Raw genomic sequence first — 15,100 nt, 5'->3', positions numbered from 1 at the left:
CAATCCACTCAGTGAGAAAAACGAAAACTGTGTCACAATCCACTCAGTGAGAAAAACAAAAACTGTGTCACAATCCACAAAGTGAGAAAAACGAAAACTGTGTCACAATCCACAAAGTGAGAAAAACAAAAACTGCGTCACAATCCACAAAGTGAGAAAAACGAAAACTGTGTCACAATCCACTCAGTGAGAAAAACAAAAACTGTGTCACAATCCACAAAGTGAGAAAAACGAAAACTGTGTCACAATCCACAAAGTGAGAAAAACGAAAACTGTGTCACAATCCACAAAGTGAGAAAAACAAAAACTGCGTCACAATCCACAAAGTGAGAAAAACGAAAACTGTGTCACAATCCACAAAGTGAGAAAAACAAAAACTGCGTCACAATCCACACAGTGAGAAAAAGAAAAACTGCGTCGCTCCGTGAAGCCCTGACACATCGAATAAACGCGAGGGTACAAATTTTTGATTGAAGTTGTGATGTATCTCCCATCCTTGGGTTTGATGCGAGTGCCGTGTGCGCATGTGTGACACATGGGACGAGAATGGAGCTGAGTGTTCTCAATAAAACCTTCGTGAAGTTGAATGCACGGATTTTTTGGACGGATTTTTTCAAGAGGCTGGACCAGTATTTCGTGGCCAACAACATGGTGGCTGTTGGTGATACCACCCGTCGTCATGCTGTGTTGTTGACTGTGTGTGTGGGCAGAAGGTGTAGGGACTCATCAAAAACCTGCTGTCACCATGGCGACCGACCGTCGAGTCATATGAATAACTCTGTGAGCTCGTCAAGCGACACTTCAACCCGAAAGCTGGTCTAATCATATCGAGGTATAAGTTTTATACACACACTTGCCAGGAAAATCAGGAAATTCCCCGTTTTGTTGCTGATCTGTGCCATTTAGCAGAACCGTGTCAGTTTGGTGCTGTGCTTGATGAGATGCTCCGAAACATTTTTGTAATTGGGGTAAATCATGATGTCATCTTACGAAAACTCATTGCTCAAGAAGATGACCTTGACCTACGAAAAGCAGTGAAGATTACACAGGTGTATGTGACAACTGCTGAAAACCTGAAGGAGATCTCGTCGAAGAGCCAGAACTCGTCAAGTGCAGATACTGTAAATAAGATTGCTCAATCGTCGTATAACGCTACACCTAATCCAGTTAAGTGTTTGAAACCTGCTTCATCGGTAGCAAGAGGCCCCAAGAACTTGTGCTGGCATTGGGGTGAAAATCATATGGCTCACCAGTGCCATTTCAAGCGGTACACATGTAACGGATGTGGTAAGATCGGGCATCTTCAAAAGAGGTGTTCCCAATCCAGCAGTGGTGATTGTACTGCCACCACCCATCATGTGGATGATGGTGAGCATGTTGCTAGAGCTGATGAGTCGTCACTGCATTGTGAGGAGTGTGAGATGTATACAATCCATGGCAGCACCGCACTGATAACTGTTGATCTTCAGCTGAATGGCAAGCAGGTGTCAATGGAAGTGGACACAGGGGTGAGTCAGTCAATTATGAGCAAGGAGACATTTGACAAATTGCGGGACTATGAAGCCGTGAAGCCCAAATTGAGTCCAGTGAAGGCCAAACTTCATACCTACACCAAGGAAATTGTTGCGGTGATTGGCAGCACAGATGTCAGTGTGTCTTATGATGGTGTGTAACTTATGAACTGCCTATGTGAGTTGTACCAGGCAATGGCCCTACATTACTCAGTCGGAACCGGCTTGAGAGCATAAAGCTGAACTGGCATGAGATCAAAAAGCTGTTTTCAGTGGAGGCTTCCAGTTGTGGTCAAGTGCTGGATAAGTTTCCATCTCTGTTCGAGCCAGGAATTGGATCCTTCATGGGGATGAAAGTTAAGATTCATCTGGACTCGGAAGCAAAGCCCATCTACTGTAAAACTAGGTCTGTTCCCTACTTGATGAGGGAAAAGATCGAGTGTGAACTTGAGAGACTCCAGAGTGAGGGGTCATCTCTCCTGTTGAGTTCAATGAATGGGCTCGTCCAATTGTTCCGGTCCTGAAAGGTGATGGAGCAGTGAGGATCTGCGGGGACTACAAGGTGACCATAAATCGCCACTCCATGCAGGATCAGTATCCACTGCGCAAAGCGGATTACTTGTTTTCAACATTAGCTGGTGGAAAGTCATTCACCAAGTTGGATCTGACGTCTGCCTACATGACACAAGAGCTGGATGAGGAGTCAAGGAAACTCATGTGCATTAACACTCACAAGGGGCTGTTCATCTATAAATCGCTGTCCTTTTGGAATACGTGTGTCGCACTTTATGACTGCAGCTCAGAGCAGCTGCCATCTTTCAAAGAAACATAGAGAGTCTATTGAAATCTGTGCCAAAGACTGTCATGTTCCAGGACGACATCCTGATCATGGGCTGCAACATGGCAGAACACCTGAGTAACCTGGAGGAAGTCCTGCATCGTTTGGACAAAGTAGGACTCAGACTGAAACGTGAGAAATGTGTGTTTATGGCGCCCGAAGTTTTATCCTAGGCAGAAGCATCATGCCGCTGGGATCATGCCGTGCGATTCCAAAGTTGAAGCAATGAAGAACACACCCAAACCAGAAAATGTGTCAAAATTGCATTCCTTTTTGTGTTTGCTCAACCATTTCGGCAGTTTCTTGCTGCGGGTGAGCACAGTGCCAGAACCCCTGCATCAGTTACTTCGGAAAGGGAAAACTTGGGTTTGGGGCAAGGCCCAGGATGATGCCTTCAAGAAAGCTAACGGTTTATTTTGTTCTAACAAGTTGCTTGTTCATTATGATCCATGTAAGCACTTGTATTGTCATGTGATGCCAGTGCCTATGGGGTCAGCTGTGTGTTACAACAAGCTAATGAGTTGTGAATCTACAACCTGTTGCGTATGCTTCCAGAAGCTTGATGAAAGCTGAAAGAGCCTATGGTATGGTTGATAAAGAAGCATTAGGCTGTGTGTTTGGGGTAACCAAGATTCATCAGTTTTTGTTTAGTCGTAAATTTAAGCTCGAAACTGATCACAAACCGCTCACCTTCTTGTTTTCAGAGAAAAAGGGAATCAACACCAATGCGGCATCACGTGTTCAGCAGTAGGCCTTGACACTGTCTGGTTACAATTATACTATTCATTACAGGCCTGGCACTGGGAATTGTGCTGATTCATTGAGTCAACTGCCGGTCCCTATCACTGATTGTGACAATACCCCTCAACCTGCTGACCTTGTATTAGGTATGAATGTGTTTGAGAGTGACAATTCTCCAGTCACTGCTGCCCAAGTGAGATTGTGGTCTCACAGAGATCCTGTGGTGTCTGTAGTTAAGCGTTGTGTTATGACTGGCGATTGGTCCTGTATACCAGGCTCAGAGAAGTACAAACCGTATTTACATCATAGAGATGAGTTATCTGTCCAGTCAGAATGCTTATGTTGGGGCCGACGTGTCATCATGCCAAAGCAGGGAAGAGAGAAGTTGCTTTCTGAACTACATAGTACCCACCTTGGTATTGTTACGATGAAAACTATCGCAAGGTCTCATGTTTGAAGGCCTGGTATTGATTCTGAACTTGAATCTTGTGTTCATCGTTGTATTGTGATACGTGCATGCAGCTTAGCAAGTCACCAGTGGAATCCCCGCTGAGTCTTTGGTCATGGCCTTCCAAACCTTGGTCCAGGCTTCATGTTGACTTTGCAAGTCCGTTCTTAGGAAAAATGTTCCTTGTTGTCATTGATGCATTTCCCAAGTGGATTGAGTGCTCTATCATGTCTACGAGTCTACCAGCACTTCTGCCGCCACCATTGAGAATTTACGTGTCATGTTCGCTACTCACGGTCTACCTGATGTGTTGGAAAGCGATAATGGTTCGTGCTTTTCATGTCAGGAATTTCAGGAATTCATGAGGTTGAATGTATCAAACATGTCCGTTCTGCTCCATTTGAACCCGCTTCCAATGGTCAGGCAGAGAGTGGGGTACAGATTATCAAGCAAGGGTTAAAGCATGTTACTCAAGGTTCGCTTCAAACGCATTTGTTATGCATGTTGCTAGGTTACAGATCCAGACCATAAACCGTAACTGGAGTGCCTCCAGCCGAATTGCTTATGAAGCAAGAACTCAAAACCAGACTTTCTCTTGTTCGTCCTGGCATCGCTGAAACTGTTGATAACAAGCGTCAGGTTCATAAATACCATCATGATCGCACGGCTGCATTGTGTGACTTTGTTGTAAACGATGCTGTTCATGTATTGAGCCACGGCCTTGGAGCGAAATGGCTGCCAGGTGTTGTTATTAGCAAGGAAGGAACTCGTGTTTTTTGGTGTCGAGCTGAAAGATGGGCGTACGGTTAGGAAACATGTGGATCACATCAAGCTGCGTTATATTGAGTTGGAGGATGATGCGAAACCTGCGATTCATCCAGTTATTGTTCGGTTGTCCGAGAATGCAACTGTTGTTTCTGAGCCTGCATCTGAAGGTGTCAGCAATGCGTCTGTACCCGAAGTTTTTGTACTTGTACCCGCTGCCAGTCCATGTCACCGAAATCTGTACCTGTAATAACTCCTTTGCATAGGTCCTCCTGTGTATCTCAACATCCAGACCGGTTGGATTTGCAATTCAAAGGGGGAGACATTGTGACGTATTGCCCTTCCTTAGGTGTGCATGCACGACAAACGGGACGATAATGGAGGCCAATAAAACCTTCGTGAAGTTGAATGCATCGTGGTCGGTCTGATCGTTTGTACATCACGACATTTACAGAAGTGACAATCCTAAAACTCGGATCGTAAAAGCGAACGTAGTGAGCTTGATACTTAACGCGTGCACATGAGAGAATAGGAAACAACAACAACAACAACAACAACATCACAATACTCTGGCAATTTGGAATCCGTGTCGTTGGCTATGACCCTTTTGCTTCTGTTTTTTTTTTTGCTTCCGGTTTTTTTTTTTACTTCCGGTTTTTTTTTGCTTCCGGTTTTTTGTCATGGGGAATGATGCATGCCGGGAGATAAAGGCATTGTCGGAGACATGAAAGACCCAAATATCAGACATGGTGTATATTTCCTCCACTGATTTTAATAAAGATATCTCCCGCATCATCAAAAAATAATTTTTAATCGTGATTTACATTATTTGATCGCTGATCCCGAATCCAGGCCGAAGTAACCGGAAATTGCGTATACAGTTGTGAACAAGTTATAGGTAAAGTCAGAAGTGAATGTAAGAAGAATACTACGTTCGCTCCAAGTATTTATTTTTTTTAGATGAGATCCTGTTCTAGGCGGTGTAGTTGTCGTTGTGAAGGTAATGTTGAGGAATTTTTTTTTTCAGATGAGATCCTGTTCTAGGCAGTGTAGTTGTTGTTGTGAAGGTAATGTTGAGGTATAATGTTGAGATAATATTAATTTTTTTCAGATGAGATCCTGTTCTAGGCTGTGTAGTTGTTGTTGTGAAGGTAATGTTGAGGTAATATTTATTTTTTTTAGATGAGATCCTGTTCTAGGCAGTGTAGTTGTTGTTGTGAAGGTAATGTTGAGGTATAATGTTGAGATAATATTAATTTTTTTCAGGTGAGATCCTGTTCTAGGCGGTGTAGTTGTTGTTGTGAAGGTAATGTTGAGGTAATATTTATTTTTTTTAGATGAGATCCTGTTCTAGGCAGTGTAGTTGTTGTTGTGAAGGTAATGTTGAGGTAATATTTATTTTTGCAGATGAGATCCTGTTCTAGGCGGTGTAGTTGTCGTTGTGAAGGTAATGTTGAGGATTTTTTTTTTCAGATGAGATCCTGTTCTAGGTGGTGTAGTTGTTGTGAAGGTAATGTTGAGGTAATATTTTTTTTTGCAGATGAGATCCTGTTCTCGGTGGTGTAGTTGTTGTTGTGAAGGTGATGTTGAGGTAATATTAATTTTTGCAGATGAGATCCTGTTTGAGGCGGTGTAGTTGTTGTTGTGAAAGTGATGTTGAGGTAATATTTATTTTTGCAGATGAGATCCTGTTCTAGGCGGTGTAGTTGTTGTTGTGAAGGTAATGTTGAGGTATAATGTTGAGATAATATTAATTTTTTTCAGATGAGATCCTGTTCTCGGCGGTGTAGTTGTTGTTGTGAAGGTAATGTTGAGGTAATGTTTATTTTTTCAGATGAGATCCTGTTCTATGCAGTGTAGTTGTTGTTGTGAAGGTAATGTTGAGGTAATGTTTATTTTTTCAGATGAGATCCTGTTCTATGCAGTGTAGTTGTTGTTGTGAAGGTAATGTTGAGGTAATATGCAGTGGTGTTATCACGGTTATAGAAATGCACAAATAATTAATTTGATCTATAGTATACCCAATCACAACTTTATGACTAAAAAATTAACAACAAAACTAGAGAGTAAATACTCTGCGCAGTTTTAAGTCTTCCTAATTTTATAATAAAGATATCTCCTGCATCATCAAAAAATAATTTTTAATCATGATTTACATTCTTTGATCGCTGATCCCGAATCCTGGCCGAAGTAACCGGAAATTGCAGCATCGAATGTAAGAAGAATTCTACGTTCGCGTCTCGGCTTTATCTATTCCCTATTACGTAACATGGGGGAAAAAAATTAATCAACCGTTAACTTCACCTGAGCTTCGTCGAAATGGCTGTGAAGAGCAAAGAGGAGGAGGAGGATGAGAAGAAGAAGAAGAAGAAGAAGAAGAAGAAGAAGAAGAAACATTCAGATCTCTTGCTGACTGGCTAATCGTGGTCATGTGACCTCCTGGCTAAAGACATGAAAGCTTACATCCATCGGACTTTATTACAATGAATAACGAGTCACGACAGACATTAGACATACCAGCTCTCCCTTTCCACTGTCGCCACACACCGCCCAATAGACAAGGAAAGAAGTTATGAAAGTTTTTTTTTTTTTTAATCTTCAAGGAGTTGAGAAGGTGGCTACTCCACCTTGGTAAGGACTGAGTAGTGTCTTTCAGGCTGTTTTTTTTCTCAACGAGCAAAGGACTTCACCCCAATTATATTGCAAGCACAGACAGAATATTAGGAACTTGTTAACAAGAGGAAGTCACTTCGCTGTTCATGTCTGTGCTTTACAAACACCAGAATAATTCAATGACGTATTTCATTCCCTGGGGTGGTGGAGTAAGCAGAGGGACATCACCAGTGTGTTTTATTTTTGTTGATTGATTGGGGGGGGGACTGTTGTGTCGGCTTGTGAGTAAATGAACAAACACCACCAACACTTCTTGTTTTTTGACAAGATCGAACTGTGACAGCACAATCACGACACATATTATTATGTATAGGCTACAATCACCCATCCACATCTAAGCTATCTACCTGTCCCACCAATGTCCATGTATCCCTTCAATCCCCATGACTCTTCAATCCCCATGACAATCCCCCCAATCCCCAATCCCCATGATTCTTCAATCCCCATGACAATCTCCCCCCAATCCCCATGACAATCCCCCCAATCCCCAATCCCCATGACAATCTCCCCCAATCCCTACGACAATCCCCCAATCCCCAATCCCCATGATTATTCAATCCCTATGACAATCCCCCCAATCCCCAATCCCCATAATTCTTCAATCCCCATGACAATCTCCCCCCAATCCCCATGACAATTCCCCCAATCCCCAATCCCCATGATTCTTAAATCCCCATGACAATCTCCCCCAATCCCCATGACAATCCCCCCCAATCCCCAATCCCCATGATTCTTCAATCCCCATGACAATCTCCCCCCAATCCCCATGACAATCCCCAAAGCCCATGATATTCGACCCATCTAATTCCAGTTCAAACCTCCCAGAACTGTATCTCTTGCTTTTACTTCTCCAGGGAGACCATTCCATGCATCGACTACTCTAATAAGCTTTTTCACATCCAAATGTTTTTTGTTTGTTTTTTCCATAGATGCAGATGACATAAAACACCTTAAAGCATACACGATGGTTCCTCCAACTGCCAGAGCAACTACTTCACCCAGGAGAATCTCGACAACAACGATCCCACCCCATGGTAAATGAATACTTGTTATGAAGACGTATGTTGAAAATGATGAATTCTTTTTTGTAGTACTGCATACCAAATGCTCTACTTAAGCAATAGGCAGAGTTTGTAAGTTTCACAATTTAATGGCTATGATAAATGGAATTGTAATTTTGTATAAATTATAATTCGCTTACAATGTCACATTTCAGTTTAAATAAACGAAAATAAACTTCCCCAATCTTCCAGAGGGCATCCCCAATCTTCCAGAGGGCATTCTGATTCACTGAATTGAAGGCCTTGCAGAGATCAACACAGGCTGCAAGCAGCCCCTGCTGAAACTCTCATCTGCATTCAGTGAGGACCCAAAGAGCAAGGATACGGTCAACCGTTGACCTCTTTGGTGTAATGCTTGACTGCTCTGGATGCAGGGGCTCAAGCAGATGGTGGCGAACCCTATCAATAATTGTCCGAGCAAAGACCTTGCCCGGTACTGAGAGCAGTGTCACTCCTCGGTAGTTGTTGCAGTCTTGGCGATCACCCTTCCCTTTCCAGAGAGGAACAACAAGGCCCCTCTTCCAATCAGTTGGGATGATGCCTGTGTTCCAGACAGAGCACAGAACTGCATGCAATGACATTAGTACAGCATTTCCACCAGCCTTGAGAAGTTCAGCATGGATGCCACAGAAGCCAGGAACTTTACTCCATTTCAACCGGTTCACCACAGCCTGTGTTTCCACAAATGAACGAGTATCATAATTGATTGTAGGGTCAGCAATAGGGAGAGTAACACCCCTGACATCGAACTAGACAGCTGATGGATCAGCCTTGTACAGCCAAAGTAACCAGCCCAGTGGGCCTTCACTTTGGACTCCTCTGTCAAGAGCACACCACCCTCCACTCGAACTACAGTACACTGAGGGATGGGATTGGAGGAATGCAATGTGTGAATTCCGCTGTAAGCAGGATGAGAATCGCTTCACCACAGGTGTTGCTCTACCACCTCACATATTCCTTGCACATAGGCCCCCTTGTCCACCCTTAGCGCACATACAGTTTTATGCTTCAGCTCCCTGAACAGCTCATTTCTGACATTCAGCCTGGCCCTGCAACTCTGGTCCATGGTAGCCAGTGGCCAGTGTCCCTCGAGAGACAAAATTCTTCTTCGCCCTTTGGTGAGTTCCAAGACATCCACCCGCAATATCAAGGACAGTGGGCTTGAAGGCACTCCACAACTCTTCAGGATTTCCCAAAGCACCCAGGCCCCCCCAAATATCCACTCAGCCTGTTAGCAAACTCTTCAGCTACCCTCGCATCTTTGAGCTTGCCAACATCCAGCCAAGGCTGGGATGGTACCATTCTCCTGGATTTAAGCTGCTCCTTCAGAGTTGCCGCAACAAACCTGTGGTCGGTATTGTGGAACTGAGCACTCCGGTAGACCCTGCAGTTCTCGATCATCCTCCAGCGACCATCAACGAGCACATGGTCAATCTCCTTTACCACACAACCAGCGATGGAATACCAAGTCCAGCGATGAGCCTGTGGGCGCTGAAACCATGAACCAGCCACCCTGAATCCATGACTTCTTGCAAAGTTAAGGAACTTAGTGCTATTCTGGTTCATATTTCCAGACCCATGGGGACCAACACACACCTCATAACCATCCCTATCAGTTCCAGTCGATGCATTGAAATCCCCCAAGACCAGAAGAATATCTCGCCTGGGGCACTGATCAACCCCAGACTCAAGCATGCCATAGAATGCGTCGTTTACTGTGAGATCACTCACCTCAGTCAGAGCATATCCAGAGACCATGTAAATGACACCCGAGTGACAAATCCTTAATCTCATAATACGCTCATTGACTGGTGTTACCTCAATTATCATAGGAGTCTGCTTATTGGACACAGCTACAGCAACTCCTTGGGCATAGTAACCATCAGAGTGACCAGACCAATAGTAGGTGTAACCACCCACCATGATCTCGCCACTATCTGGTCTCCGAACCTCAGAGAGTGCTGCAATACCTGTTTCCAAATGCTTGAGCTCAGATGATAACAAAGACAGGTGATCACCCTCTCTTAGAGATAGGACATGCCAGGCACTCACCTGAAGGGACTGCATCAAGTTAACCCAAGGAGACCGCCTTCTGGTGGGTGACACCTCAGCACAACTCTGCCACAACACACCTCAATCTGACCCTGGAGGTTTACCCTGTGGTTTTCCTCCTGTTATCAAGGAATGGGGATCCCAAAGGCTTTGCCCCAATCCTGTTATCCCTTGAGCTGCCCTGCGGAGGGCAGCAGCACAGGAGGTCCTCCCATGGAGTGGGTTTTCAGATTTTCTTACATTTGTGGATTTTGCGGAATGAAGTGTTTTACGGTGGCTGGAATGCAAATCCTGCCACCAACCTATGGGGGAGGGGGGAGTAACCCAACTGCAGGAGGACATCTGCAGACACAGTTGGGCATGAGAAATGGATGGCTGTTTGTTCACAAGGAGCTCCTCCACCCTTTCATTGCAATATTTCATCCTGGTGGCTAGTATATATATATATATATATATATATATATATCACTGAATCTATGGAAAATCGAGTTCCGACCTACAGACATCCAACTTAAGAATGATAGTTCGGAATGCAAATTTTTCGTAAGTCAAGGACTCGTATTTGCAAAATGGGGCAGCATATTTGACACTCCCAACGCCAAAGTTGGATGGGGTATTTTTTTTTTCTTAGCTTTCTGATGTTGATAAGATTGGATGAAATATTATTTAGATGACTTACTCTTGCTGTGAAACAAATTCCTTGTCTTAATGAATGTTTTTGAGTTTTGCAAACAGACCAAATTTTTTGATAATTGAATACTCCAACAACAAGCCTTCCCCAATTCATTTTTGGTTTCAATGCGAAGGCTGATGCTAACATAATCAGGTTTTCAATGGGCAGTCAAAAGGCTCGACGAATAATGATTGGACTATTGTGTGTTTCTCATTCGTAAAAAGAATACAAAAATTAAGTTTGAGAAAAACAAAGAAATGAGAATGGCACTCGGTAAAGTGCATACCTCCGCTAGGCTGAACAGTTACATTTTTTTATCCCACTGATCGGCCTGATCTGCATCAGGACCTTAACCAAAATCAAATCAGCTTGTTATTCATCCAAAATCATCCACGAAGTTTTGTCATAATCCGTCCATAACTTTTTGAAATATCATGTGATATATCGTTTTTGGCCCAATCTCACAATGAAGAATCATTTAAAGCATTCTAGTATCTGGATCCAGATCTTCACTAAAATCGAATAATTTCATCCTTTGTCACACAACGAACCTGTCCACAAATTTTCGCCTAAATCCGTCCACAACCTTTTGAGATATCCTGCTCACAGACAAATAGACGGGTGAAAACATAACATCCATCCATCTTCGGTGGCGGAGGTCGCAATGCATTCCTGTTATTGTTCTTTCTTATCTTTCTACAAGATACTCACAGTAATCCAAGACATGCCAATCAGATTTTACTATGAGGTAGTTGATGCTGATTGGTGTGCCTTCGACTATTGTCGGTATCTCATTCATGGAACATTCTGAATGCCCTACTTTCTTTTTACCAGGTCAAAAAAGAGCATTGACATGAAGTTGCTAATTTTATTCCTTCTCTCCTAGAAAGGTTTTCAGCTGTAGTTCACATTCCTCCAATCTGCATCACATTAGAAGGCGAAGATGAAGACTGGTTGTATTTACTCGAAGATGAAGTCAAAGGTACGTTAGAGGCTATTAAAAAGCAATGAAACACAATCACAACACAGCCAACAAATAAATCTATAATTGTCAAGTTGTTCTGAAAGCAACATGTGCATTCCAATTTTAAAGGGGTGACGCTGATGGTGAACCTCAACAAGCTCAAGGATGAAGATCCAGTCATCTCAATGGTGTACGTGATGACAAAAAAACCGAGGATGCAGGCCCTGAGAATCCATGGTGACTTATCGCTGTGGCTGAACAGTACGGAAGTACTGGGAAATGTCAATAAGTTTGGACCCATGGTGGTTCTGCAATTACCAAATGAGATAAAAATCAACATCGGTGAAAACATCCAGATGACTGTTACCAAGAAGACAGGTCCTCCAGCACAACCAGACCTCTCTATCATCCTGGATAAGGTCGACGGATTTTCGGCACAGACCACGGGTCTTTTTGGTGGGTTCACTTTGCTCTTTGTTGTTCAGTAATCCACACAGTAGTCATACCGACATGAACAATCGGAAATCTTAATTCATTTGTCCCTGAACACTTCGAGATAGTTGAACCTGAGATAAACCTTTTGATTGACTATTTTGTAACCCATAAAATGAGCTTGTTTTTGTTATGACAGGATGGTGCAGAGGTAGTGTACTTACTTACCTGTGAAATGTTTGATTCCCGAGCCAGCTATAAACTGTCATCCTGGTGTTTTGCAGACAGGGAGAGGCCTCAATGTGTGTGCTGTCTCTTGGCTGGACGTTAAATTGGGCACCCGGTCTGCTCACATTAGTTGATAGCCGTTAAAGATCCCCTGATGTCGTTCATGAAAAGTAGGTGAGTTATTTCCAGTGCCCTGAACAAATCACAAAAAAGCAGCACAGCAGCAATCCCAACAACGATGAAAACCAGTTGCCACGTTCTGTACACAAAATAATTATGATGCTCATAAACAGTTGGGCAGTAAAGAAGAGGATGAAGACAAGACACAGGGTAGCTTTAAAAGCTAATTTCAGGTGGGAAGTAGCACCATAAACACCAAGGGAAGAACAGGATTGGAAGGACCCACAAGGATCAGGCTCACAAATAGGTAGGTCTGAAGAAAAAGAGTTTCAGGCTGTTTTCTGCATTATTGTAATCTCTATCCATCTCTCTTTTTTCTCTAAGCCTGGTGTTGCCTTAACAGTTAAAGTGGCTGGCAAAAGATATTAGAGTTCCGAGCTTGAGCCCCTATCACGCCATTGTAAATGACCCCAGTTGGGTTGACTCAGCCTGTCATCCTTCGAAGATTGGCAAAATGAGTCCCAGCTTACTCGAAAGAATGAACCATTCGACTATCGTGTGTCAGAGTGGCAACCCTTCCAGGATTGTGCCCCCAAGTCAAGTAAAAACTGCCTCGGCAGACCTATGCAGCTGAAAACAAACAGAGTGCATCTTATCTGTCTCTGTCTCTCTCTAATAGTAATGGGTCATTGGGGTCAAACTCCTTCCGAGGGATGGCACACACATTGATACCTCACCTTGCGTGCGAAACACCAAGACCACAGTTTATGGCTGGGTGGAGATTCAAAACCAGGCCAGACAGCTCAAAGGCAAGTGTGCATACCTCGAAGCTACCCCACAGCCAGTTGTAAATTGAATGCTAAATTATCTATGAGGTATATTCATTATTCCAATGACTTTCACTGCTCTGCAGCAATTAGTTCAAGCATTTGGTTGACGCATTATAAAAGCCTTTACCGAATGCAGCTTCACTTGATGTTGCCAGTTGGCATGTACCTGAGGCAATGTCTATAAACCAGTACACTGTCACTTCTCCAGCAGATGATCACATAATGCAGATATTACTGACAAATAATGCATGGGTAGATTGACAAACAGCTTTACCTTAAATGGTTTGTGTGACTTTCTCAATCTGATTTCATTGTGCCGCAGAGAGCCTGCTGCATGGACCACTGACTGTGGCCACTCAATTCACTGGAGAGCATGCGTTGTTGAACCTGAAATCCAAGAGTGTGTCGCTTCAGAAATCAACTGTGCAGCATGCCGACACACAGCCCATCTCATGTTACCACTTACCTGCACAGTCCTTAATACAATAAAGCAAAGCTAGGCCAGGCAGAGCCTTCAAAAATCACAGCAAAGAGCTGCACAAGAAAAAAGTTAAAGTTTTGATTCTTACTGGGTTCTGTAGTTGTTGCAAATGATACCATTAATAATAATAAAAAAAATGTGACTGCAACACTTCAAGCTTGATATTTACTCTGTAATATGAACTCCCTTACAAGGAACTTCAATGCAGGAGGCCCATTAGGCTCATTAAGGCCTGCACTATTATTACCAACTTATGGTTGTTTGTCTGTGCTCTATCCTTTTTAAATGCTGAGGCTGAGCAGAGCAAGGAAGCAGCACATACTGTTTTCAAAGTCTTTGGTATGACTCGGCCAGGGTTCAAACCACCGACCTTCCAGACTCGGAATGGATGCTCCAACCATTAGGCCACCGACGCTGGTCAAAATATTAAGTTTTGTTGGATTATTTATGATTAAAGGGAAATACAAACAAAAATAAAAGTAAAAAGTGGTTGAGATGTATACGCAATGCTTCAATGCAAAATCGATACCGGTCTTACAATAGGATCATTGTCCTGCTGAAATGTGAATCTCCTACCCATTTTCAGATTAATAGCCGACTCAAGCAGGTTTTCATCAAGGATTCTCCTGCACTTTGCACCATCCATTGTCCCTTCCATCCTGACAAGCTTACCAGTCCCTGATGATGAAAAGCAGCCCCGTAACATGATTCTGCCACCACCATGCTTGACAGTATGGATGGTATTGGCTGGGTGATGTATGGTGTTTGACTTGTGCCAGACATACCACTTTGAATTTAAAGTTCAATTTTTGTCTCGTCTGAACACAAATCTTTTCTCCACATGCACTATCATTACGATGTTTTTTTCACAAACTCCATACAAGCTTTTAGATTTGTCTTTTTCAGTGATGGTTTCTTTCTTGCCATTTGTCCTTTGAAGCCAGCTTTGTGAAGGGAGTGGGATAGTGTTGATTGATGAACACTCACCCCCATCTCAGACATAGAGCCTTGTAAATCTTTGAAAGTCATTGTTGGATTTAGTGACATCCTGAACCAGTTTCCCACTTGCCCGGCTGTTGAGTTTCAATGGGCGGAGCTAATCTGGGTAGAGTCTGGGTGGTATGATAAATCATCCAATTCTTCATGATGGATTTCACCACACTCAAAGGGATAATGAGTGACTTTGAAATCTTCTTATAACCCTCTCCTGAACGGTGTTTCTCCACCACTTTATGTCAAACTTATTTGGAAAGCTCCTCGGTCTTCATGTTAAACCACTGAGT

The 15,100-nt window shown here is 43.2% G+C and overlaps 1 protein-coding gene across 50 annotated transcripts in view; it reads left to right on the top strand.

Moving 5' to 3' along the window:
• The window catches only part of LOC147018033 (inter-alpha-trypsin inhibitor heavy chain H4-like), a 160,333-nt gene extending 146,368 nt beyond the window's left edge, over positions 1-13,965 (top strand). For all 50 annotated transcript variants that reach the window (XM_085897293.1, XM_085897294.1, XM_085897291.1 and 47 more), the window contains 4 exons: positions 7,906-8,010; positions 11,649-11,744; positions 11,856-12,182; positions 13,659-13,965. In XM_085897293.1, coding sequence (XP_085753419.1) covers positions 7,906-8,010; positions 11,649-11,744; positions 11,856-12,182; positions 13,659-13,825 — 695 coding nt within the window. In that variant the 3' untranslated portion in view covers positions 13,826-13,965. The remainder of the gene's footprint in view (positions 1-7,905; positions 8,011-11,648; positions 11,745-11,855; positions 12,183-13,658) is intronic.
• The last annotated feature ends 1,135 nt before the right edge of the window (positions 13,966-15,100 follow it).

This window comes from Eptatretus burgeri, chromosome 10 (genome assembly GCF_056783735.1).
Source record: "Eptatretus burgeri isolate ZD-2024b chromosome 10, Ebu_testis_v1, whole genome shotgun sequence".
Lineage (NCBI taxonomy): Eukaryota > Metazoa > Chordata > Myxini > Myxiniformes > Myxinidae > Eptatretus > Eptatretus burgeri.
The sequence above is the reverse complement of the archived record's forward strand: the minus strand, read 5'-3'. Positions and strand labels throughout refer to the sequence as shown.